Source organism: Pseudophryne corroboree, chromosome 1 (assembly GCF_028390025.1).
Source record: "Pseudophryne corroboree isolate aPseCor3 chromosome 1, aPseCor3.hap2, whole genome shotgun sequence".
NCBI lineage: Eukaryota > Metazoa > Chordata > Amphibia > Anura > Myobatrachidae > Pseudophryne > Pseudophryne corroboree.
The window spans coordinates 283,575,404-283,602,319 of NC_086444.1; the positions used below are offsets into that span (position 1 = coordinate 283,575,404).

At 44.2% G+C, this 26,916-nt stretch overlaps 1 protein-coding gene across 5 annotated transcripts in view; it reads left to right on the forward strand.

Moving 5' to 3' along the window:
- TAOK3 (TAO kinase 3) overlaps positions 1-26,916 on the forward strand; it is a 498,025-nt gene that overhangs the window by 248,516 nt on the left and 222,593 nt on the right. For all 5 annotated transcript variants that reach the window (XM_063964317.1, XM_063964318.1, XM_063964319.1 and 2 more), the window contains 2 exons: positions 4,509-4,602; positions 6,221-6,302. In XM_063964317.1, the coding sequence (XP_063820387.1) occupies positions 4,509-4,602; positions 6,221-6,302 (176 nt within the window). The remainder of the gene's footprint in view (positions 1-4,508; positions 4,603-6,220; positions 6,303-26,916) is intronic.

Consider the following 26,916-nt stretch of genomic DNA (forward strand, 5'->3'; position numbering starts at 1 on the left):
TTTTTAAATACCTTCCCATTTGCCCCTGAAGGCAGGAAATTCTGGTAAGAATCTCCAGCAGTAGACGTCTCTGTCTCTAGCCTTTATAAAAAGGCAGTGTTCCCTGCTCCGGGCTCTTTTACGGTATAGGACCCGGGGGATAGGAAAATTGAGACCACTCTGAAATCTGTCTACACTGCTGCAGGTGTAGCTCAAAGACCGATCATTGCTGGTTGCTGGATGACACATGCCATTCATACATGGGCTACTCAGATTCAGGAGGGTCTTGCGGGTGATATGACCTTGGTTACTACTGTAACTTTCCTGAAACACATTCAGGACACGGCAAGAGTCCTCTGTGACTCCCTTAAAGAGATTGGCAATGTAAATGCTAGAACCACTGCTATGGCTGTGTCTGTACACAGAGCCATATGGTTGCGTCAATGGATTGCAGACACTTATTCCAAACGTAATTTGGAATCTCTTCCCTTCACAGGTGAATGGCTCTTTGGAGGTGAATTGAACGCATGGATCTCCAAAGCTACTGCTGGGAAATCCACGTTTCTCCCTTCAGGGGCTTCGCCTGCTAGGCGTACCTACCCGGGACCGTCTTCTCAGTTCTTTCGGTCCTCCAGAATTCGATCTAGGGCCCGGGGTACCTCCAATGCAGCTAGAGGCTCCAGAGGTAAGCCTAAGAAACTAGCCGTTGCCGGCTCTCAGGAACAGAGCACCAGTTCATCTTCCACAAAGATTTCAGCATGACTGTGCCCACCCACCCCAAGAGGATCTCGTGGTGGGAGCTCGGTTACGTCACTACAGCCACATCTGGGAAGGTTCCTGCCAAGATGTCTGGGTAAGGGACCTTATCTCTCAGGGTTACAAGCTGGAGTTCAATGGTGCTCCTCCCCAACGATGTTTCAAATCAGGCTAGCCAGTTTTGGGAAAAAAACATGTTGTGCTAGTACTGGCCATTGACAGTTTGGTCCAGTCCTAGGTCATTGTTCCAGTAAACAAGGTTACTACTCCAGTCTGTTTGTAGTGCCAAAACAGGACGGGTCTGTGAGACCCATTTTGAATCTGAAGTCCTTGAATCCTTACCTGAAGGTTTTCAAATTCAAGATGGAATCTTTGAGAGCGGTTGTCGCGGGCCTGGAACATCAAGAATTCCTCATGTCCCTGGATATCAAGGATGCCTACCTCCATATCCCGATTTGTCCTCCTCATCAGGCCTAGCTATGGTTCGCCTCACTGAACGATCTCTACCAGTTTCAGGCGTTGCCGTTTGGTCTGTCTACAGCTCCGAGGGTGTTCACGAAGGTGATGGCGAAAATTATGTTCCAGCTCAGAGTCCAAGGTGTCAACATTGTCCCTTACCTGCACAATATCCTGATAAAAGCAAGTTCCAGGGAGCTTCTGCTCCATATAGATCGCACTATCCAACTTCTGTCTCACCACGGTTGGATCCTCACTCTACAGAAGTCTCAACTGGAACGGTCTCAAAGGCTCCTGTTTCTGGGTATGATACTGGATACTGTAGCTCAGAGAGTGTTCCTCCCAGAGGACAAGGTGAGAACACTTCAAGAGATGGTTTGCGTGGTACTCCAACCTGCTCGACCTGCTTCCATTCATCTTTGCATAAAATTGTTGGGGAAAATGGTGGCCTCGTACGAGGTGATACAGTTCAGCAGGTTCCATGCCAGACCCTTCCAATTGGACATGCTGAACAAGTGGTACGGTTTACATCTTCAAATGCACCGAATGATTCAGCTGTCACCCCAGGCCAGGATTTCACTCCTGTGGTGGTTATAGCCTTCCAACCTGCTGGAAGGTCGACGTTTCGGGATTCAGGGTTGGATCCTCTTCATAACGTATGCGAGCCTGAGAGGATGGGGAGCTGTCACCCAGGGGGCGCAGTTCCAGGGCAGGTGGTCTGCCCAAGAGGCCCTACTTCCGATCAACATTCTGGAACTTTGGGCTACCTACAATGCTCTGATTCAGGCCTCCCCTCTACTCAGGGATCAGGCGATCCAGGTTCAGTCGAACAACGCCTCAGCAGTGGCATACATCAATCGACAAGGAGGGACAAAAAGCAGGGCCTGCATGTGAGAAGTGTCAAAAATACTTCTCTGGGCGTAAAGAAATGCAAGAGCGCTGTCCGCAATTTTCATTCCAGGAGTGGAAAACTGGGAAGCAGACTTCCTGAGTCGCCACGACCTCCACCCGGGGAAGTGGGGATTACAGGTGTTTCAACAGACTGTCGACAGGTGGGGATACCCGCAGATCAACATGATGGCGTCTCGCCTCAACAAGAAGCTTCGCTGCTACTGCTCGCAAACCAGGGACCCTCTAGCGAGTGCAGTGGATGCGCTGATGTCGCCTTGGCCTTACTGGCTGGTCTACCTATTTCCTCCGATTCCGTTGATCCCAAGGGTGCTCCAGCGGATTAGACATCAGAGTCCAAGCAATCCTGATTGCGTCGGATTGGCCCCGAAGGGCGTGGTACGCAAATTCCTCTGGACATGTCCATAGAAGACCCTTGGCCTCTGCCGCTAAGAAAGGATCTTCTTTAGCAAGGACCATTCATCTACCCGGACTTATGGCGGCTTTGTTTGACAGCATGGAAGTTGAGCGGAATTTCCTAGCTCACAAAGGGCTTTCCAAAAAGGTCATTGCGACTATGGTGCAAGCCAGAAAAGCTGTGACGTCAAAGCATTATCATCATATCTGGAGGAGATATGTCTCTTGGTGCGAGGAACGCACGTATCCGCCTGCAGAGTTTCACTTTGGACGTTTACTACGTTTCCTGCAGGCTGGTGTGGAAAAAGGCTTGCGTCTGGGTTCTATTAAGGTCCAGATTTCAGCTCTCTCACTTTTCTTTCAGAAGAAATTGGCTGTGTTGCTAGAAGTCAGACCTTCATACAAGGGGTACTCCACATACAACCTCCCTTTGTGCCGCCTAGGCTTTGGTGTAGTGTTGAACTTTCTACCATCCTCCTGGTTTGAGCCTCTGATGACTGTAGAAGACAAGTACCTCACATGGAAGACAGTGATGTTATTGGCCCAGGCTTCTGCTAGACGCGGGGCCTTATCTTGTAAAAGTCCATACTTTTACGAGGACAGAGCGGAGGTTGTCTCCACGTTCCACCTGAATCAACCTATTGTGGTTCCGTCCTGTTCTGACGCTTTGGCTTCTCCGGAGTCTTTGGATGTTGTGCGTGCCTTGAAGATCTATGTCAGGCGCACAGCTCGGGTTAGGAAGAGGGATTCTTGATTTGTGCTTTATGATGCGCAGAAAAAGGGTTATCTTGCTTCAAAGCAGACCATTGCTCGTTGGATTGGGCTTACTATCCAACAGGCCTATGTGTCGGCAGCTTTACCTGTTAGTCTCTGAAGGCCCACTCTACAGGCTCAGTGGGCTCTTCCTGGGCGGCTGCCTGTGGAGTCTCGGCCTTGCAACTATGCCGAGCGGCTACCTGGTTGGGAAAGAACACTTTCGTGAAATTCTACAAATTTGATACCCTGGCCAAAGAGGATACCCAGTTTGGGCAGGCGGTGCTGCAGCAGTCTCCGCACGTTTACCACCCATTCTGGAAGCTTTGGGACATCCCCATCGTACGAATTCTGTCCCCAATATTCCTTATGGATGCTGGAGAAAATAGGATTTTAAATACCTACCGGTAAATCCTTTTCTCGTAGTCCATAAGGAATATTGGGCCCCCGCCTCTGTGCGGTGACTTCTGCAGGATATCTGTTCTGTGTTTCCTGTTCAGCTGTTGCTGTTTTTCCTTTGCCAGCCGTTGCTGGCCAGGTTATGTTATGGTGTGCTGGTGTGAAAATCTCACCACACTTCTTGTTGTCATGTTTCCTTCTCTCAAGTATGTCCTTTCTCCTTCGGGCACTGTTTTACCTATAACTGCCTGTAGGAGGGGGCATAGAGGGGAGGAGCCAGCACACCCAGTTGAAGAAATTTAAAGTGCACTGGCTCCTTTGGACCAGTCTATACCCCATCGTACTAATTCTGTCCCTAATATCCCTTATGGACTACGAGAAAAGGATTTACCGGTAGGTATTTAAAATCCTATTTTTTTTCTTTTTTTTTTTCTTTAAAACATGCTGATGTCACAGTTTAGGCTTTTTTCTTTATCTAATAAGGTTCTTATATGGTAAGTGATGTTTTTTTTTTTTTTTAAATTAAATATAACTGCTTGAATCTTATATGCTGTAACTGCATATAAAATACATACTACTTCTTTAAATGTTCCTACTTTTTTTTAGAACTGAGTAATTACTTACAGATGGCGAAAGCACTTCACTATGTTATCTATAAATGCATTTATGTTTTTAAGTTGTTATGGGATGGGGAAAGCTTTAATGCAGTGGCCTCCCTAGAGTAACCTAGGAGATTAAATAATTGGATTATATTGTATGACGACACTACACAGCTCCTCTGTTTACTGTACATACAACACCTTGCGCTTCTTTTATTCATCTTCTCTCATGTGACATTTTTTTTTATTTTTCACGTTCAGCTGAAAGGAAGCCTCCACTATTCAATATGAACGCAATGAGTGCCTTATATCACATAGCCCAGAATGAGTCCCCTACACTACAGTCTAATGAATGGTAAGTGCAAGCCTCCATATCTAGAAGATACTGTTTTTTGGGGGGGGTTTTGCACTGAATAAATATACAGATGTGTCCTTCCTCATCATTGCTGCAGTCTCATTAACAGCTCTTTTAGTTGCACCTAGTTGTAAATACGTTTTCCAACGCCGGGCATCTTTTTGTGCATTTATCCCCAAAAATGCTTTTTATTTGCATAGCGATTCGAATAAGATGCATTTTTTTGGGAAAAGGATGCTCGAGAGTCACACGGGAGCTGGTGTCTCATGCGCTGTAGGTGCCATGACTCATTACGTATGGAGGCTGGATGAGGAAGGACACATCTGTAGTGGACATCTCTCTACCAGTGTATGTTTAACACAACAGCATGCGTCACCACCTCTCTACCAGTGTATGTCTAACACAACAACATGCGTGAAAATGTGTGCAATTCTCCATCTCTCTCTCTCTCTCTCTCTCTCTCTCTCTCTCTCTCTCTCGATCTGTCTCTCTCAAATTTCTGAAGATTCGTTTTTCAATTATGCCAGATGACCAAGCAAGGAATTAATAAATCTAATATTTTTTGATTGATAATAAATGCTTTCAGTATTTCTGAACTTACTCTATTTCAATAGTAACATTGTGAGTTCAATAACAGATAGAATTGTGTGTAAGCAGTGAAAAGAATCTGATAGGAGAGTTGTCAAATCTATGTGTATAATTTCTTAGCTCAAAAATGTTGGTAGAGGTGCTAATTATTAAAAGAACTTAGGGGTCTATTTACTAAGCCATGGCTGGAGATAAAGTGGACGGAGATTAAGTGCCAGCCAATCAGCTCCTAACTGTCATTATTCAAACTCAGCCTGTGGCATGGCGGTCAGGAGCCGATTGGCTGGTACTTTATCTCCATCAACTTTATCTCCATTCAAGGCTTAGTAAATAGACCCCTTAATGTTATTTTATAAATACAACCTATAGTGGTCCGGAACAGGTTATGTGATCATGACACCCAATCATGTTTGTATTTGTTCTGTAATACAAAATATAAAAGAAGTAGAATGAATCCAGCTTCTTTTGCATGATTTGTATCCTACATATATTTATATATAATCCATACAGAACTATTTTGGGGTGAGCATTCAATTCTCTGTAATGTGGCAACAAACATCACTGCAATTTCTGGCTGTGCACTGTGGGTGAAATGTACTAAGCAGTGAAAAGAGTGGAGAAGTTGCCTGTATAATTTAATAGTATGCAAATTATAAATTTTATCTTAATGCTGATTGGTTGCCATGGGCAACTTCTCCACTCTTTTCACTACATCTCCCCCACCTCTTATTACAGTATGGAGTCTCTATTCATTTTCCAGTGTGCCTCTATGGAGTGCAAGTAAAAATTAGCAAAGATACATTGCCTTCATAGGTGGCTCCACAGCACATTATAGAGAACTGAATTGGTCCTTATCTGACATAATATATACAAGAGAAATCTGCCTTTATTTCTATGTGTTTCGCGGCATGTTTGCGAAACATTTCATACCTTAGTTTAGTTGTCTCTCCACACAATACCTTTAAAAGATTTCCTAGTGTTTGATCTGGTGCTTCATTCAAATGAAGGCATTGTGTGTTATCCTCATCAGGACGGACTCTTTCCGGGGATTTGTGGACTACTGTTTGCAGAAAATACCTCAGGAACGTCCCACATCAGAAGAGCTGTTGAAGGTAGTAACCTGCTCTTCAGTCACACTCTGAACAGTTAAAGCTACATTACCATCTATAATAGAATTACTAATATGTTCTTTCCTGACCCCAGCGGGGGTGCTGTGGTATGATAAAAATGGTCACATGGTTATACATGTGTAAAAACAGGTTACCATGACACGACTATGCAGAAATTTTCAGCATTTTTTAAAAAGACCCTAGAGCTTGTTCTAGAACAGATCTTACCTTATTTGCAGGTGCCCGGTTTTATGAATGTTATGCTGGAGTTGCATCTATTTTCCCAATAAGTCCCCTGCTATGTCTAATGTGGCAAATTAAGAAGAAATGACAGGCTTTAAAGCCATGATGCTCAGTCTCAGAAGTGCTCCTAAACCAGTCCTTATATATTATTATTATAATTATTTTTTTTTTAAGTATTTTGTTCTTTAACTTTAGTTAATAAATCTAATAGCAAAGTTACCACTATTGGTTAGTTAGACCTTATTTATGTGTACGGTAAGCATACAGGGATTTTCTCCGGCAGGACCCACAGGTTATCCACAGAATAACATTGGGATATGAAGACGAGACAGCGGATTTGCACCAATCGGTCAAAGCTTTCGGCCTCCCAGCATGCAACGGGCCCGTCCATATATCCCCGTCTCCAGGCTCAGACAAATCCGTTTTTTCTTTGGTGCGGCAGGAGCCGGACCATGGTCAAGAGCTGCTGTTTTTATAGCAGCCATAACCTTTTTTTATTTTATTTTTATAGTCTTACTATTTTTTTTGGAGCAATTTTGTCTACAAAGCGTCTTATACGTACCTTAGAGTCGTTCCAACCGCTCCCTGCCGGGTCGCAACAACACACGTGAACAGTGCTCTTTCGGCGGGCGTCTGTGTAGGATGTACTAGCAAGCCCAGCAGATGTTACCAGGCTGGGTCCGGAGCATGAGGAGAAGGTAAGGCATCGGTTCCGCTTAGATGGGGAACACGGACACAGCGGCACTGTTGGGAGTAGACTACCAAACAGTCTCTGACGCGGCTGCCACCTAGGGTGCACCAGCGCTAGGTCCTAGGGATCATAGGCTGCCAGGGTAGTATGAGGCTGCAATCCCTAAGGTTGATATCAGCAGTGGGGTGTCAGACGCTCCATTGATCGTCCCTCCCCCCGGTTCATGACCAGTTTACTCCGAGTATCCCACCATTAACGGAGTTCCTGCTTCCGTCTGACACACTGTGTATATAAAAGGACCCAGTCGCAGCATAAGTGGCTCTGTGACTGGTGCTTCAGTGTTCACTTGGGCGTCTGTGTTCACTGTAGGTTCACGGGGCGAGTGTGTACACTATTAGCGTCTGGATCCACTCAGCGTTCGCTAACGTATTGATCAATCCTTGAAGCGGGGTGAAGTCTCCCTGTATCCCATTCTCCTGAGCCGGGTACTAAGTCATTATCTACCTTTGAGTACGAATAGTTGGATAAGTGCTTGATGCATATGAGTCTGTAAACTATTGCTGCTGTTTTGTTTCGCGGTACGACTGAATACGGTTAAAACTCCTGTATAAGGTAATGCAGTAATATGATTCTCCTACATACGTAAAATGTATTTGTAGTTGATTATGTGCTCATATTGCTTTTTATACTAATATATAACCTGTGACTGATTGCTAGTGTGATTGTTGACTTTACTATAATTCTGTCAGTTTTTGCTGTGTATTCCGATTTTCAATGCTGGTGCAAAGCAGGGTAGGGTCGGATTGTGTGTCACTTTAACAAATTTTAAAGTGATTACAGTCACAAATTGTGTAGTTTCACTGTACAGGTGTGTGATCTATTTATCATGTCTCAGAGCGGCAAGGGTGAGGAAAATACACGTTCCACAGCAGCACCAACACTCATTTTATGTTTATCTTTCAAAGCTTGGTTAACCTCTCAGGATCTGGTTCAAAATGGATTATGTGCAAATTGTTTTAGCTTTCATTGAAGCCTTTTAAATAATCCAAGGCAGACACAGGTTCACGTTGAACCTCCATGAGCTACTTTTGCAGACATTATCCAGTATAGCTGAGCGGATAATGCCAGCTCCGATACCAGGAATAGGTTACCCTGTTAACCCTTACATGCAACCTTCCACCTGGGGTTTATTACGTTCAGCAGGGGAAGCGACAGCCTGTCAACAAAAACAGGCTGAAAGGCCGGTGGTAAGTAAATCACATAGATATGAAACAACATCTTCACAGTCTACACATATTTCAGATGAGGACTCGTCGGTGGATGAGGACTCGGAGGATGAGGACTCATCACACTCCGGGTCTGCATATGAAGGCAAGGAGGAAAGACTCAGCTCGGTAGACATATCTGAGCTGATTAGTGCAATGAAAGCCATTCTTTCCTTAGAGGAGGTGGCAGAGCCTGTGTTAAAATCCAAGGCACCTGTGTTTAATCGTCCTAAAACAACTAGGACTGAGGGTCATTCCAAGTTGATCGCTCGCTAGCTATTTTTTGCAGCGCTGCGATCAGATAGTCGCCGCCTATGGGGGAGTGTATTTTCGCTGTGATCGGCTGTGCGAATGGATTCTTCGTTAAATCCATCGCCCAGCACCGATCCGCTTTGTACCCGTATGACGCACCTGCGCATTGCGGTGCATACGCATGCGCAGTTTTGACCTGATTGCAGCGCTGCAAAAAATAGCTAGCGTGCGATCAGGTCAGAATGAGTTTCCTGGGTCAGAACAGCGGATGGAAATTATGCAAGAGACTTGGGTTACGCCCCATAAGAAGTTTAGAATTCCAAGGAAATGGAATTCCAGTTATCCTCTTCCGGCTGCGGACTGTTTAAAAAGGGAGGTAGCTCCCAAAGTAGATACGCATGTCATTCGACTGGTGTGAAACTCTACATATACCTCTGCCGTCAACATCATTAAATGATGTCACGGATAGGAGAATTGAAGGTTTTCTTAAAACCATTTTTTCCTTGTCTGTGGCATTCCTAAGACCAGCTATGGCTTCAGCCTGGATGGGAAAGACAGTGGCAGCCTGGGCTGATGCATTGGAGGAGGATCTTTCAATGGCATCTAGAGAACAAAAATCTCATATTGCACATATCAAACAGACGGCGACATTTATGGAAGCAGCCTTAGATATGGGTACAATTGCCTCTCAGGCATCAGCCTCAGCAGTAGCAGCTCGCAGTTCAGTTTGGCTACGTACATGAAAAGCTGACACAGAATCCAAAGAGGTTATGGAGTCTTTGCCTTTCACTAGAGATATTCTTTTTGGTAAAGAATTAAACAGTATTTTGGAGTCAGAAGCAGACTCCAACAAAGTGAAGTTTCCTTCCACACACAAATTCAGACCTAAATTTTCAGCTTTTCTGCCCTTTCGAAATCAAGGAAAAGTGAAAGGGAAAGGGTGATGGTAAACAGTCCCAATCCAACAAGTCTGGTAAGACTAATAAGCAGTCCCAATCCAACAAGTCTGGTAAGACTAATAAGCATTGGGCTACCAGAGGACCAGCTTCCAAATCAGAAGATAAGCCATCAGCCTGATGGCGCGGGCCTCCACCTGGGGGACCCAGGGTGGGAGGCCGACTTCTTCAGTTTGCACAGATCTGGCAGCAGTCTACCACAGATGCCTGGGTGTAAGAAGCGGTATCTCACGGTGATGCATTTGCTTTCAAGAAACACCCTCCTCAAAGGTTTTTTTGTACCAGCCCGTCTTTAGTGGAAACGAAGGCCAGGACTTTGCAAGAGGCAGTTTAGAAGTTGCTCTAGTCATGAGTGATAATTCCAGTTCCTCCTGCACAACGAGGACAAGGTTTTTATTCCAACCTGTTTCTAGTCCAAAAGCCAAATGGATCGTTCCGGCCCATACTCAATCTCAAAGTGCTGAACAAGTACACTTGGGTGCCTCTATTTCATATGAAGACTTTATGTTCCATTATTTTGGCCATGGAGCTGGAGGATTTTAATTTATCCCTGGATATCCAGGATGCTTACCTACATGTACCTATAGAACTGTTCCATCAGAGCTATCTCAGGTTTGCTATCTTTCAGTTTCAGGCCCTACCTTTTGGACTGGCCACAGCTCCCAGAGTATTCACCAAAATTATAGTGGTGATGGCATCTTATCTCCGTCAGCAGGGGATAAGGATTTTTACATACCTCAATGACTTATTAATCCTGGCACAGTCTCAGAAATTGCTTCAGTGTCATCTGCAACAGACAATTGCTTGTTTACAGAGACACGGTTGGATCATAAATTGAGCAAAGTCGTCCCTGGTTCCGTCACAACGGATGACTCATTTGGGGATTGTGGTGGATTCAGGTCTTCAGAGAGTATTTCTACCTCTGAACAAAATATCCAAAATTCAGTCAAGGATTCAGGAGCTGCTACACAGTCAAAGGGTATCCATTCACGCAGCAGTGCGTGTGATAGGGTTGATGGTGTCGACATTCGACATGGTGGAGTATGCTCCGTTCCATTCGAGGCCTCTGCAATGTCTGATCCTTTCCAAAGGGAATGGTTGTCATCAGACAATAAAAACGCAGACTATGGTCCTTCCTCTGGGAGTAAGGAGGTCATTAGCCAGGTGGCTACAGACATCCCATCTGGACAAAGGGAGACCCTTTTGGATATCAGATTGGGAAATTCTGACAACGGATACCAGTCTCCAGGCCTGGGGAGCAGTGTCAGGAAGAAGTTGCTTCCAGGGGCAGTGGACCAAGGAAGAAAGTTGCCTGCCAATAAATATATTGGAACTTCGGGCCATATATATGGCACTTATTCAGGCAAAGGACATCCTTCAGGGGAAACCAGTCCAGATCCGCTCGGACAATGCAACGGCAGTAGCGTATCTGAACCATAAGGGAGGAACTCACAGCCAAAATGCAATGAAGGCGGTAAGTCGCACTTTAAAGTGTGCAGAATTTCATCTTTCAGCCTTGCCCGCAGTGCTCATTCCGGGAGTCCTAAACTGGGAAGCGGATTTTCTCAGTCTACACGCCATTCATGCAAATGAATGGGCTTTACACCCAGAGGTCTTCAAAAATCTGGTAGACAAATGGGGGTTACCGGAGATAGATCTCATTGTGTCACGCCAGAACAACAATGTTCCCGCATACGGGTTAAGAACAAAGTATCCCAGAGCGATCTTTGTGGATGCCCTGTCAGTCAGGTGGGACTTTCGTCTGGCCTATGTGTTTCCACCAATCGCCTTGTTACCCAGTGTAATGCGAACGGTAAAACAAGGAAACTAATAGCTCCGGCTTGGCCCAGAAGACATTGGTACACAGATCTGCAGAGGATGTCGTCCATTCCTACTCCTCCAACCTCCAGATCTACTTTCTCAGGGTCCTTGCTATCACAAGAACCTGGATCGACTGTCTTTGACGGCGTGGCTCTTGAAACTTCCATCCTGAAACAAGAGGTTTCTCACAACAGGTAATTCAAACAATGCTCGAGCAAGGAAACCACTGCTTGCATTTATCACTGAATATGGCAAGCTTATATTCAGTGGTGCAGTGACCGGAAATTTGACCCTAGGGTGTTCAGAGTTTCCAGAGTCCTGGCATTCCTTCAGGCAGGAATGGACAAAGGTCTACGGTTCCTTGAGAGTGCAAGTGTCAGCATTAACTGTATGGTTCCAAAAGAAAATTGCTAACCTACAGGATGTGCGCACTTTTTTCCAGGGAATTCTGCGCATTCAATTTCCTTTTGTTCCGCCTACAGTGCTTTGGGACTTACTGTAAGTTTAGTCCTAAAGGCACTTCAAGTTGCCCCATTTGAACCACTTAAATGAGTGGATCTTAAATGGTTGACAGCTAAAGTTCTCTTTCTACGGCTATTGCTTCAGCTAGAAAAGTTTCAGATGTAGGGGCATTGTTATGCGCCCTCCTTTTCTGATTATTATAAAAAAATTTTTTATCCAGATAGAGCGTTTCTCAGAACCAAATCTGGGTATCTTCCTAAGGTGGCGTCTAAATTCCATTTAAACGAAGAAATTGTAGTCTCGCCCTTTTCAGGGGCCGGATCTTTGAGATGCATCGTTGGACGTAGTCCGTGCCTTAAGGATCTACGTTGATCGTACCAGTTCCATCAGAAAGACAGACACTCTTTGTTCTCTATGGTTTTCACAAGAGAGGATGGCCTACTGACAAGCAGACACTGGCTAGGTGGCTTCGGTTGACAATTTCAGAAGCATACTCTCAAGCTGATCTCCCTGTTCCGGCTAATGTCGCTACTCGCTCTACTCGTAAGGTAGGTCCGTCATGGGTAGCACAACGTGGTGCTTCTGCAGAACAGATATGTAAGGCAGCCACATGGTCTTCCATTAACAAATTAGACCAGGCATTCCCAACCACTGTCCTCAAGGCACACCAACAGTGCAGGTTTTAGTGATATCCGGGCTGTAGCACAGATGGTTAAATCAAAATAACTGAGCTACTAATTAAGTCACCTGTGCTGAAGCCTGGATATCACTAAAACATGCACTGTTGGTGTGCCTTGAGGACCGTTGTTCGGAATGCCTGCATTAGACATTATGCCTTTGATACCTTTGCCTCTCAGGACGCTGAATTCGGGCGAAGGATTCTCCTGTCCAATCAGGAGCGTCCCCACCACTAAATTGCTTTGGGACTTCCCAATGTTAACCTGTGGATAACCTGTGGACCCTGCCGGAGAAATATTCGTTATGGTAAAACTTACCGTTGATAACGTTATTTCTCCTAAGTCCACAGGATCCACACGGATCCCACTCCGACGCACCTGATTTTGAGGATCCTTTCACTCACTAACCACTTCCTTCTTGTACGGAAGGGTGTGCATGTGTGTTCTTCTCTCCTGATTAAGGCTCTCTATGATGCTCCTGTCTTGAGCTTTGGAAAAACAACTGATTTGCCTGAGCCAGGAGGTGGGGATATATGGACGGGCCCGTTGCATGCTGGGAGGCCGAAAGCTTTGACCAATTGGTGCAAATCCGCTGTCGCGTCATCATATCCTATCATATGTTATCTTGTGGATCCTGTAGACTTAGGAGAAATAACGTTATCAATGGTAAGTTTTACCATAACGAATATTTTTTCTTTATGGGTTAGTGTATATTTTACACTGTGTCATCACAGCTCTTGCTCTATTCATTGGGTCACATACTGCACGCATAGGTAATCTCTTAACAGGCTCATAGTTTTATAATGTTTCTTTCTGGAAGTTGATCCATGCGTCTCCCAATCACTTTGCTCTCTAGCAAAATATATACAGGTTAATTGACATTTCCTTCTGAACTGCATATCCATACACTGTTCTTTCATTTTTATTTTTGTAATTTACTGCTACTCTTCGAATACAGTGCACTGGCAGTAGCAATTGTATGTAATGTAAAGTTTCAACTAAAGTCTAGTTTTAATTTGTGTTTGAAAGTGATAGCCGCAGTAGGAATTTGTAAGGACCGTGCACATTCATAACTATATTATTTGTAGAATGAGCTAGTTCTCTGGATTCTCCTTCCTGCAAAGCCAGAATGGGTTTTAGCTTCTAAAAAGATTCTTATGGGGCTGTGGTAACATTGATGCATTCCTCACCTTTTGACAAACTGTAATCCTTGGCCAGGTCTGGTTAGTTAAATTCTATAAATGTTAACATGTATATATATTCAGTGCATTGCCATTCGGTACTACACTACTCTATCAGGATTCCTGCTCATGCGCGGTCTACTGAGAACACATGTGCAGCAGCCATTGGAACCCTCTCACAGTAATTTTTGTAAAATGTAGTCCATATGCTCCAGTGTCTTAATACCATCTTCAGATGACGTTAGCTGCGGGGGAAAATCTCTGCTTGGTAAATCTGACCATTTTACAACCCCCCCAAGGGGGCTTCATTGCGCTAGATGGGGGATGGAGTAGGAGGGGTAGAAAGGATGAGGAAAATAGGTGGGTGAACTAAAGGGGATCCAGTCTTTAGGTCGACCAGACTTGGGTCGACACTGTCTAGGTTGACCACTATTGGTCGACATGGTTTCTAGGTCGACGGGGACTCTAGGTCGACATGTACTAGGTCGACATGACAAAAGGTCAACATGAGTTTTATAAACTTTTTCATACTTTACGATCCACGTGGACTACAATTGGGAACGATAATATGTGCCGAGCGCAGCGGTAGTAGAGCGAGGGACACGGTGCACTAACTGGGGTTCCCGGTCACTCTACAAAGAAAACAACAGCAAAAACAATTAAACTCATGTCGACCTAGAGTCCCTGTCAACCGAGAAACCATGTCAACCTACTTACTGTCGACCAATAGTGGTCGACCTAGACACTATCGACTTAAGTCTATTCTATCTAACATACCACACCCGGACTAAAGTGAGAGAGACGGATGGAGACAGCGAGAAAAATACCCAGCACCCTGATGGGATGTGCTGCGTGACCTCCCTTTACTGTGCAGAGGAAGTCATGTGATAGAGAAGTCAGATGCTCACGTTCGGTCTTCCTCTATACTGAGAGTAAGTCTAATGTGGAGCAGCCACATAGGGGTTGCGTGTGCAGGCTAGTCTGCCAATTGGTAGCCTATATCTGCATGATTCCCGCCACTGTAATGACATATGGAAAACTAATAATCCACTGTCGACAGTCATTATGTTGACATTGTGCATTTTGTCTGTATAACGGCAATGGTTTTCTGCTGTTAAGGGACATACACACTATAGATTATATGTCGAATCTGGCTGATTGGTACGAAAATCTGGTAATGTGTGAGAGCAAATAACAATCAGCCATTTGCTCCTAAAAGGCAGAAAACTGAATAAACAGACAAAAATGGTCATTCCGACAAATTGGGTAAATCAAGCAGATTTATCCAATTTGTCTGAACGACCGTATTTGTCTGTTTTCCAGTGTTTGGGAGCAGTGGCAGTCGACCATTACCAGTTTATTGTTCCATCCAGATTGGATTATTTCCATTTCTAATAGTTTCTTGCCCTTCCCATTACACGGAGGAAGTTGTAGGATGTGACCAGTTATCGCTCTTAAAGTAGGTTTGAGATGCTTTAAATATAGAAAATGTCCAGATACAAGTGTGTCCTTCAGTCCTGTTTGAATATTACTGCAATGTCACAATAAACTGAGACGAATTTATACGTAAGTCATTGCCCATATAAAAAAATCCTGCAGTGACATACTAATTAAATGTCAATTATTAGTAAAGAGAAACTGGTCACCTCAGTCTGCCCTCTGCTCTCCCCCCCCCCCCCCCCCCATCTGCTGCTCTGTTCCGCAACCCCCAGTCCCTCTCTCCTCCACTGGTCCATCCCAGTCCAATACTTACCCCGTTTCCAACAGCTTGTCTAGGTCCGTCCCATCTGCCTCCTCTCGGCTAGGTCCATACCATCTCCCTAGCAGTATGAGTCAATTGATGGGCCGTGTGCACCACATACACATGTTGGGGCAGACCTTCGAGAACTGTTTTTTAGACGTGGTGTGAATTAAGGGAAATTCTGTTTAATATCTTAGCTTTAGAATATGTGCTAGAAAGCAAATAATTACAGACCATACTGATGTGGCATATAAAGTAGCCATTCCTTAAAGGAAGAGACATAAAGTAAGAGACAAAGTACATTTTTGAATTATGCCAAGTTCATCTTTATGAGAACATACCTCCCAGTTTTTTTTCTGTATCCCTTATTGAGAGGAAGTATGTGTAGGGAAAAAAGTGTTTCATCCGTGCTTGGGATATGCTATAACTTGTTGAGTTTTCAGACATATGGTCAATGGATTCATCTGAAAACTGCGTAACTTGATTGATGCATCCATCATGTTTGTCTTTAGAGAAACCTCTCTTAGGGGTATATTTACTGAAGTGCAGGTTTTTAGATGTGGAAATATTGCCCATAGCAACCAATCAGATTCTAGCTATTATCTTCTAGAAGGTGCTAGATAAATGATGAGTAGAATCTGATTGGTTGCTATCGGCAACATCTCCACTTCTAAAAATCTGCAACTTATTAAATATACCCCTTAGAATCAGGAATACATATACCATTACGGTTACTGACATATTTGTGAATTGGAATTGTTGAGAGTAACACATGAAAATTGTGTTTGAGAGAGTGTTTTTGGTGCATAAAAAGCTGGAGGCATGTAGAGTCCATTTGTGGCCACTAGGTTTCCTGTATATGTAGAAATCCAATCTTGTGCAGTCTTTAATATTCTTATATTCTAGAAGTCTCTACATTATATTTCAGATGTACTGGACTGTCAAGTAAGTTGAGCTGTGGAATCCAGGTGGACAGATCTAAACAAACCCCTTGACAAATCATAAACCAGCCAATATATTAATGAACTAAAAAAAAAAAATCACCTGATGTCTATCAGTGGTATGCACCCATTTAAATGTTGCCCAGCAAGGGACTACCCAATAGCATAGTGTAGGTGCAATACTCTCAAATCTGACGTAATTGTGAGTGATAATTCAAGTGAGGGGATCACACAAGAAGGGAGTAGAGTTGGGCCGAAACAGTCATCAAATTGTATATGATTGATCCTCAGTCACAAGGTATCCAGATGATAGATCTACAGTGTCTAGGGGGTATATTCAATATGTGTCGGAAGCTGCCGTTTTGTTGGAAAGACTGCAGCTTCCGACAGATTTAGGTCGGTAGGGGTTCCGACCTATTCATTAGGGGGACGTTTTTTCCGACAAGTGTATGTATGTATGTGTGTGTGTGTGTGTGTGTGTGTATATATATATATATATATATATATATATATATATATATTGATAAAGCTGATTGTTTACCTTAGAACACAAGCTATTTACTAATATCGTGAAGCTGTAATAGCCGCTGTCCCTCGTGCACGTGCTACGCACTTCGTACGCTATTTGCGTACAAAGACCTCGCACATGGTACGCAAGTTACGTACACACGCTGCGCTGTGAGTATGGAATACACACAGCGAGCGTACACACAGATAATAACCTTTTAAACCTTACACAGAGTATGCTTATACTGTAAATCTTAGTGTTGAGATACTGCAATGATATAACACTGTTTAACCTTGGTCTGTAAGCTAGCTGTTTGAGCGATTGAGATGCTCAGCAACCCTTAATAACAAATGGTGAGACACACTCCTTGCTAAGGTTCCAACACCTTTACTAACAATATTTAGCTAAGTAAAAGGGAAAAAAACAGTTAACAGTTCATACACTACAGGCTAACATAAAATCTAACAGAATAACTAAACAGAAATATACACAATAGCGAACGATCGCAAACACAAATACATCGACTAAGAATGAATGGTTAACATTAAAACGTGTAACAAAGTGGCCACAGAGAAACATACCATATGGGGAACACTCGCTAGCGCAACCGGATCCAGTCCTCCAATTATCAGAGATAAATGTTGATGAGAGAGAGTACTGGGCGGTCTGGGGACAGTGACCCTTATATACACAACATACAGTGTACTACAAAGGGCCCTACAATCTTATTGTTCATTGGACACAGGAATGTCCCTCCGCATTATAACAAAAGGTCATAGGTTAGTTTGAACAGGTGGGCTGTGACTATATCAAACTGCTCAGGTGGGAGGGAATCTCAGAATTCCCGCCGCATGGATAATGAACCGCAAATATAGTAAATGTCCAGAAACTACTAATAGACATAACTATACGCAGGAGCAATTAATCTTTACCTAACCAGCACCGGATTGTTCCTAATAAAATATTCTTTAGTTAGGTACCAAACACCACTGCTCAAACCCTGTCTGACCCTTCGTATCATGCAAAGAGGAATTCCCCTGTCCAGCGACCAGTTACATTAAACAAACTTACAGTCATTATTAAGGGGAACATTATCTATAAAACATACTATTTGGTTTTATTATTTAACAATTGAGTCGCCCGCTAGACGCACACAAACTCTACCGTAAATGCACATACCAGGCGCTCGAGCGCATGGCCGAGGAGGCGCCATCACGCAGCTGCGAGTGTCCGCACGCACGGGAGAGAATGTGCACGTGCAGCGGGCAAGCGCATGCGGTGAATATATGGCAACGTGTAGCATGATATTTTTCCGACTTTGACAGTCCACACTTTGGCAGTCATCAATAACTGCCACTTCCTAAAACAGTTCAAAAAAGAAAAATATATGTCATAATGTAAATACCATTTTATGATTGGGTAAAGGGAGGAGAGGAGCAGGTGGGACAAAAGTATGACCTAGTGAGATAGTAGAAGCATGTGTGTATGAATCCATGTTTGAGGGGTCATGTATCATCGTGACGTACGTGTTTTAAATCAAGCTTCGAGGTATTGCGAAGTATACATTTGAATCCTTATCCCGTATTACGGGTCTGTGGATGGGCTGTCAAACTTTACCGAGCTCCTTTCGGCTTTTTGTTGCAACAAATGGGGGAGCACATTTAGTTGATGATACATGAATGGGGGGATATGTGAGTGCTGATATCTGTATCTATATTCCCTATCGACTATGTGTGTCACTACCTGAAGGTTGTAGAGGTGAAGATAAGAAGCAATAATTATAAATGCAGTCGTAAACTATGTGAGTTTAATATGCATTTGATGATTGAGGTCTTGTCTGAAGTCTTGTCTTGATGTACATGTTGTCTGATGTCTCTCGGTGCTTTTGCTATAAATAAAGAGCAAAAGTTGTTCCATTGTCCATAAAGTTACAGTCTCTAAAGTATTGGGCTATCGTAAAAGTTAAAGTCACTAGGGAAATTGGGGCTTGTAGCATAGTTCATCAATGGTCTGTATAAAAGAGGTTGTCAAATTCTTCTTCCAAGCGGATATCTTTGTACCTTGGAGGAAAACAAAGGAGAAACGGGTGAAAGAAACGGACCGTGGAATCACATTTTCATCACAACATTGTCTCTATCGTTGGGTCATAAATCAAATTAGTTGTTGTTAGTACAGTGTCCTCGCTCCTTAGACTCATCACCCTGGTATTACTTTTACTCTTCGTTAAAACCCGAACGCATCTAAATATCAGGCCAACCAATATGACGACTCCCAGAATACACAAAAGAAATTTCCCTACATCCATAATAATACTTTGGGCCCATTCTCCTAAACCAGAGAACCAATTTCGTGGGTTCAACCATGACACCCAACTGGTCAGCTCATTACCCACAGCAGCGAGTGTGAGATTGTGTTTCCTTCGAAACTCCCACTTTAATTGTAGAATGTCATCCATCTTTTGGTTTATGACCTCGGCTGGGTCCTCCGTGCTGTTTGTAATATACGTGCAGCACTTTATTCCATATTGAGTTGCTAGGGTAACACAATACCCGCCTGTCACAGCTGTGAGGTAATTGAGAATCATCCTATGCTGAACCAGTTCTGTTTTGTAGGCTTGTAACTCTTTCCCAGTGTACCTGAATGTGTCGTCATACATTTCGGTGATATTGTCTAACAAATTTGCAAGCGCAGATATATATTTATAATTTATCACTCCTCTGGCGGTACGAGTGATGTCTAACGCGAGTAGGAATTGAATCCCGGTGGATTCATGGATCAGATCAGAGGCTGAATGCTCTGTCCTCTCTATCAGGTGCCTTTTAACGACGTGCTCGTAATGAGTGTGAGTATAAGGAGCTTGGGCACTGCGGTGAATATCTTTCATTTTGTTATGGGATACAGTCATTACTTCAGGCAGTACTTTTCCAATATAGCACAATCCCTCTGAGTTTGGGGCAAGCCACTTATACGCCTTCCTCCCGCATATGAAATATGCATCATCGGGGAGAACATATGGGACGGAGTATGACATTACCATATTACAAATTTTCCATGTGAAATCTCCTAACCCTAATTCTCCCATCTGTTTAGTACACGTATCAGGTTGTATGATATGTGCACAGTATCCTGGTGATACTTCTCCAACTCGCATAGTCCTACTTCCTAGAGTGTACATATACCGGAAAAATCTTCCATGGTCTGCTATCTGGCGTATAAGTTCTGTGTCTATGGGCATTCTGTCGGCTCTGTATGAAAAGGTCATGGTTTGATTACTCCATGACACTTCCCAATTTCCCGGTTTACGGGGATTGGAAATGTTAAAGCATACTAAGGACCTATCCACATGATATTGGTGGAGCTTCAAACTAGGAGGACTAGAGATATTAAACCTCTTGTCCACCTGCCTCCCACCACTTAGCTCAAGTACCTCTCCTACAGTTAAAGGGAATGGTACTAGTCCTGATTTGCTATGACCTTGAGGTACTTGAGAGCATACCCAACAGTCTGTCTGGTTTAACACTTTACCCACTAAGGAGTGATAGTCACTCAATGGATGCCGGTCCATGTGGACATTAAAACTGGACTGACATTTCTTGATGCACCCATCCTCAACTATATTGTCACAATGCCTACAGATGCAGTTCTCTTCAGCTAACAATCCTTCACAATTTCTTCTATTGTCAATGCTACCAGATCGTTTTCTGATACTCGCCTTTGCTCGGAGATTATGTTGCTCTTGGAAATTTACGCCTGCATCCTGGTCATCAGAACCCATTCCAGATCCTTTCTCGACCTCCATGGTACTCTCACCGAAACAGACTGCTCTGGTCAACATCATGGTCAACAGGAAAATCCGGATCACAGTCTCTTGGGGCAAGTCCATCTTAGAGGAGTAAAAGGAGAAAATGAGAAGGGGGAAAGGAAATAGGAGGGAGGTGGGAACTGGAGAAAATAACAAATGGGAAAAAGAAATCTGGCTCGACACACTCTTCCGGTCTTATTATTCTCAGCGCTCAGGTGTCGTCTCAATCCTCCCTGAACAGACACACTAGTGATACAACCTCTACCGTCTGTTCTTTATCACGGGACCTCTCTGGGTCAGTGACCTTTTTACAATGAGACGAATGGACCCAAGTCTCTCTCTCGGCAACCTTCAATGCTGTTGTGCTGGTCAATAAGACTTGATATGGTCCTTCCCATCTGTCAATAAGGCAACCTGAGCGTAGAAAATTCTGTATCATTACATAATCCCCAGGTTCAATGTCATGACAATTACTGTCTGGCAGATCAGGTATCACCAACTTTAGATTATCATTCTGATTCCTCAATTGCTTACTCATCTTAACCAAATACTTTACGGTTACTTCATTGTTACATTTCAAATCATCCTTGGGGTTAATCATAACATGGGGTTGTCGACCAAACAGAATTTCAAAAGGAGACAGATTAAGAGGGGACCTGGGAGTGGTTCTGATGCTGTATAATACAATTGGCAAAGCTTCGGGCCATAACAGTCCTGTTTCAGTCATTACCTTGCTCAATTTATTTTTAATAGTGCTGTTTACTCTTTCCACCTTCGCACTCGCTTGGGGGCGGTACGGAGTGTGCAGCTTACTATTAATTCCCATCAACTTACACATTGTTTGAAAGACTTCACCTGTAAAATGGGTACCCCTATCACTTTCAATGATTCTAGGGATACCATACCAACACACAAATTCCTGCACAATTTTCTTTGCAGTAAATACAGCGGTATTTGTGGCCGCGGGAAATGCTTCAACCCAATTTGAGAACACATCAATACAGACCAATACATATTTTAAATTCCTACAAGGTGGCAATTGTATGAAATCAATTTGTATTACCTGAAAAGGGCCATCTGTCGGAGGGATATGGGATGGCTCTGTCGGTACTGCCTTTCCGATATTCTTCCTCAAGCAGGTGAGACATGTCATCGCTCTTTTACCCGCATGGGAAGAAAATCCTGGAGCGCACCAATAAGCTCTTACCAACTTACACATTCCTTCTTTGCCTAGATGAGTCAGCCCATGTGCCGCTTCCGCTAGACTTGGAAGGTATGATCTGGGTGCCACTGGCTTACCCTGTCCATCTGTCCAGAGTCCTGAGGACTCCTGGCCATATCCCTTTGACCTCCAAACTGCCTTTTCCTGTGGGGAACACAAATTTTGCATTTCACACAATTTCTGTGTGTTTACAGTATTAAATACCATCAGTTGTGTACTGTCTGTTCGTATGGGGTTACTAGCTGCTGATTTAGCAGCTTCGTCTGCTCGGCTGTTACCAAGTGATACCGGGTCTTGGCTATATGTGTGAGCTTTACACTTGATAACAGCCACTCTGTCGGGTTCCTGTATCGCTGTTAGAAGTCTTTTGATGTGGGCTGCATGCGCTACGGGTGTGCCAGCTGCCGTCATGAAATTTCTGAGGCGCCATAGGGCCCCGAAATCATGGACTACTCCGAAGGCGTACCTAGAATCTGTGTAAATATTGGCTGATTTGCGCCTTAGCCAATTCACATGCTCTGGTTAGGGCAACCAGTTCAGCAACTTGTGCTGAGTGTGGTGGGCCTAGCGGTTCCGCTTCTATGGTACCTTGGTCATCTACGACTGCATATCCAGTACACAAGTCTCCCGAGTCCGTCTGTCTGTGACAACTACCGTCAGTGTAGAAAGTAAAATCTACATCTTCTAGTGGGTTGTCACTGATGTCAGGCCTTGCCGTGAAATTTTGGGTCAAATATTCCATACAATCATGCGTGTCATCTCCTGTATTAAATCCTCCTTCACCATCACTCTCATCTTCCACCCTTTGTGCCTGTCCAGGCACACCTGGGAGATACGTTGCAGGATTTAATGCGCTGCATCCCCTTATGGTGATGTTTACGGGGGCCATCAATGCCAATTCCCATCTTGTAAACCGCGCTGATGAGACGTGTCTGGTTTGGGCCGAATACAGTAAGGCTGACACTGCATGTGGTGTATGAATTGTGAGGTTGTGTCCTAATACTACATCTTCGCTCTTTGTGACTAGCAATGCTATTGCTGCAACACTTCGCAAGCATGTGGGGAGGGATTGCGCTACCGTATCTAGCTGGGCGCTGTAGTAGGCTACCGGCCTGCTGGCATCACCATGCTTCTGGGTTAAGACACCTGCTGCGCACCCAGCACTCTCTGTTCCGTACAGCTCAAAGGGTTTCCCATAGTCTGGCATACCTAATGCCGGTGCCTGCGTTAGGCACTGTTTGAGTCTCTCAAATGCCATCTCGGATTCGTCTGTGTGCGAAATCCGATCAGGTTTGCTTGATGAGACCATCTCCTGCAAAGGTAGGGCCAGTATGGAAAAACCTGGGATCCAGTTACGGCAATACCCACACATTCCTAAAAATGTTCTAATCTGTTGCTGGGTTTGTGGAAGGGTCATGTCACGAATTGCTTGAATTCTATCAGCGGTAAGGTGTCTCAGTCCTTGTGTTAAACAGTGTCCCAAATACTTCACACGGGTCTGGCATAATTGTAACTTGTCCTTGGAAACCTTGTGTGTCTGAAAGATGAAACAGGAGTTGTTTCGTATCTCTCAGGGACGCTTCCAGTGAATCTGAACACAGCAGTAAATCATCCACATACTGTATCAATATTGATCCACTCTCTGGTTGGAAAGACTGTAAACAATCATGCAGGGCCTGTGAGAAAATACTTGGACTGTCTGTGAAACCTTGTGGTAATCGAGTCCAAGTGTACTGAACTCCTCTGTATGTGAATGCGAATAAGTATTGGCTGTCAGGGTGCAGAGGTACCGAGAAGAAGGAGGAGCAGAGGTCAATCACAGTGAAAAATTTGGCAGTGGGAGGGATTTGCATAAGGATGACAGCTGGATTTGGCACTACGGGGAATTGACTCTCAACTATTTTGTTGATCCCTCTTAGATCCTGCACTAATCTGTAACCCCTCCCCCCACTCTTTTTAACAGGGAAGATGGGACTATTGGCAGTGCTGGACGTCCTTACCAGAATGCCCTGTTGTAGCAAGCGCTCTATTACAGGGTAAACTCCTAACTCCACCTCTGGCTTCAGAGGGTATTGTGGGATTTTTGGAGCTATCCTACCATCTTCTACTTGCACAACTACTGGGGCTACGTTTGCCATCAATCCAGTGTCTTGTCCATCCTTGGTCTAAAGTGATTCCGGTATCTGGGAAATCATTTCCTCTACCTTGGACGGACACCTATTTACAACAACAGTGTGTGACATTAATCTTGTTGGGGAGTCTAGCATATCCTGCGCTTCCTGAGCGTGGTTTTCAGGTATGTCCAAGAACACACCTTCAGGAGTACAGTATATGACGCATCCCATTTTGCACAGTAAATCTCTCCCTAGGAGATTAGTCGGAGCCGATGCAGCCAGAAGAAAAGAATGCTTGGTATGCAAAAGCCCTATCGTAATCTCTGCTGGTTTGCTTAAAGGGTATTGTCGCACTACTCCTGTTACTCCCATGGCTGGAATTGTTTTACCAGTGGTTCTCATGCCCACGGTCGAATTTATCACTGACTTGGCCGCCCCCGTATCTACAAGGAAATTTAGAGATTTACCAGCTACATCAATTGTGACCTCAGGTTCATTTCCAAGGCTCGCAATTAATTTCACTGGCTGCAGACTACAGGTGTGGCCCCACCCCTATGGTGCGTGGTGAACTCCCTGCATTGCGCTGGCAGCTATTACCTGTGAAGGGGGTAAATGGGAACTATCAGAGACTTGCCAGTCTCTTCTTGGGGGATACCTTCTTGTTTCCCCTGCGTGTGGCTCATAACTCCGTCTCTGCGGTCCTTGATCCCAATCTCGTATGTCATGTCGTTGTCTAGGGTTTTTATATGCATTGTGTGGGTTACTGGTGCAGTTACGTGCAAAATGACCTTCCCTATTACAATTGTAACATTTTACCATATGCGGCTTACCACCAGGGGTCTGAGATTTAGACTGAGCGGCCTTGTTGTAAGGGCTTGGATACTTATAGCCATCAGTTTATCACTCTGTGACTCCCTGCGTCTTGTGATATTCCTGTCGTGCCCAACAGCAGTTTCTCTTAAGGCGGCCACCGACATACCTCTCCAGTTAGGTTGAGTGGTTTGTACCCTATTCCTTAACACCTCCTTTAAACCGTCCATCAAGACGGACACCGCTACCTCTCTATGGTGTACATTTGCCTCAATTTCCACGATCCCAGTATATTTAGCCATTTCCTCCAGTGCCCGGTGGAAATAGTCAGAGGCAGTTTCTCCTTCCATTTGTTTGATGGAGAAAATTTTGTTCCATTTTACCACAGCTGGGAAGTATATTCCCAGCTGCAGATTGATTCTGGTTACATTATCTTGATTATACTCATCTGTAAGGGGTACTTCTTCATCTAATTTACAGTCAGCTATAAATTTCACAAGGTCAATGCTAGAGGGCAGACATGCCCTCAGTAGTGTCCGCCAATCTTTGTTGTTGGGTTCAGTGGAGTTACCCAGGTCCTTAATGAACCTCTAACATGCAGCTAAATCTTTTCTGGGATCAGGAAATTCAGACAAAATTGTTCTTAATTCTGCTCGGGACCAGGGACAGTGCATTGCAATATTCCTGATGGGTGTGACCCCATTTGTGTCGGTCTTTCCATTGGGGACCGCTATCACTCTAACAGGATTAATATTAATTACTTCACTCTGGGTTGATTCTACAGTGGGTGGTGCAACAGTTTCAGCATATTGTACAGTGCCGTACTTACCTCTAGATACAACCTCACCTGTCCCTGAACTATGTGCCTTTGATACCACTCTTACTGTTTGGGCGATGCCCACTGAAGTATCGTTTATGGTGGCCGCTAGAGAGAGAGCTGAAATCGTAGTGGGCTCATCTTCCTGGTCGTATTCCTGGGGGAAGTTTAAAATGGGATACAACTTGCATGGGTTAGCGTTAGTATCAACATTTGCATTAACTTTCATTTTATTCTTATCATTACTACATTGGTTAAGTGCACCCTTATCGTACACCCGCATGTCATTCTCTGCAGCCACTTTGTCCCCTACTATATACGGTGGTGGTGCCGTTGCTATCGGACTCCTACCAGGATTTGAATTTGCTTTCTGAGCTAATTCCTGTTGTATTTCACTTTCCTGTTGCCATACCTGTAAACAATCATAATGTCTAATCCTCTGCTTTGCAGATTTTATTTGGCCTATCCTTTTTCTTAGATTCTGCAATACCTCAGGGTTCAAACTGCCTACCCGGGGAAACTGCTCCCCATCATCCTCTGTCATTCGTTCCCATTCTTTGCAAAATACCTGTGTGTGTGATCCGTATTTTTCACACATTATATACCGTGCTGAACATTTGGGCCAACAAATACCAACGTGAACCCTTGTTGGACGTCCCTTCTTTGAACAACTGGCCCCCATTGTTTGCAGATATTGCGGTCTCAGCGAATTCTTATAAAACAAACCAAGTTGCCCGCGGTAAGGCGACGATGAAAGTTCAACTAGTGCCTTCACTCACTTTACGCCCCAATTGGCCAGTACGAGTTCCAGCAATGTGCCCACCACTGGACGTACCCAATCCGCGGGATCTTTTTGTAACCTCTATTTACTGGGGCGTGTGGGAGTATGCTACCCTCTCCAGTAAGTATTGGTTGTTGGAGATTTCCTGAGTGAACAGCGAAACTCCCTTAAAATAACAAAAACCTACACAAATCACGTTGGAATGTACAAATAGCGTTTATGATCCCACAGTAAATTTTAATGGGTATCAAGGTAACAAACTAATGCACACAATTACGTGCGGTCCAGTCGCACTGCGCATAAGTAACTTAATATTTATACGCTGTACGACCA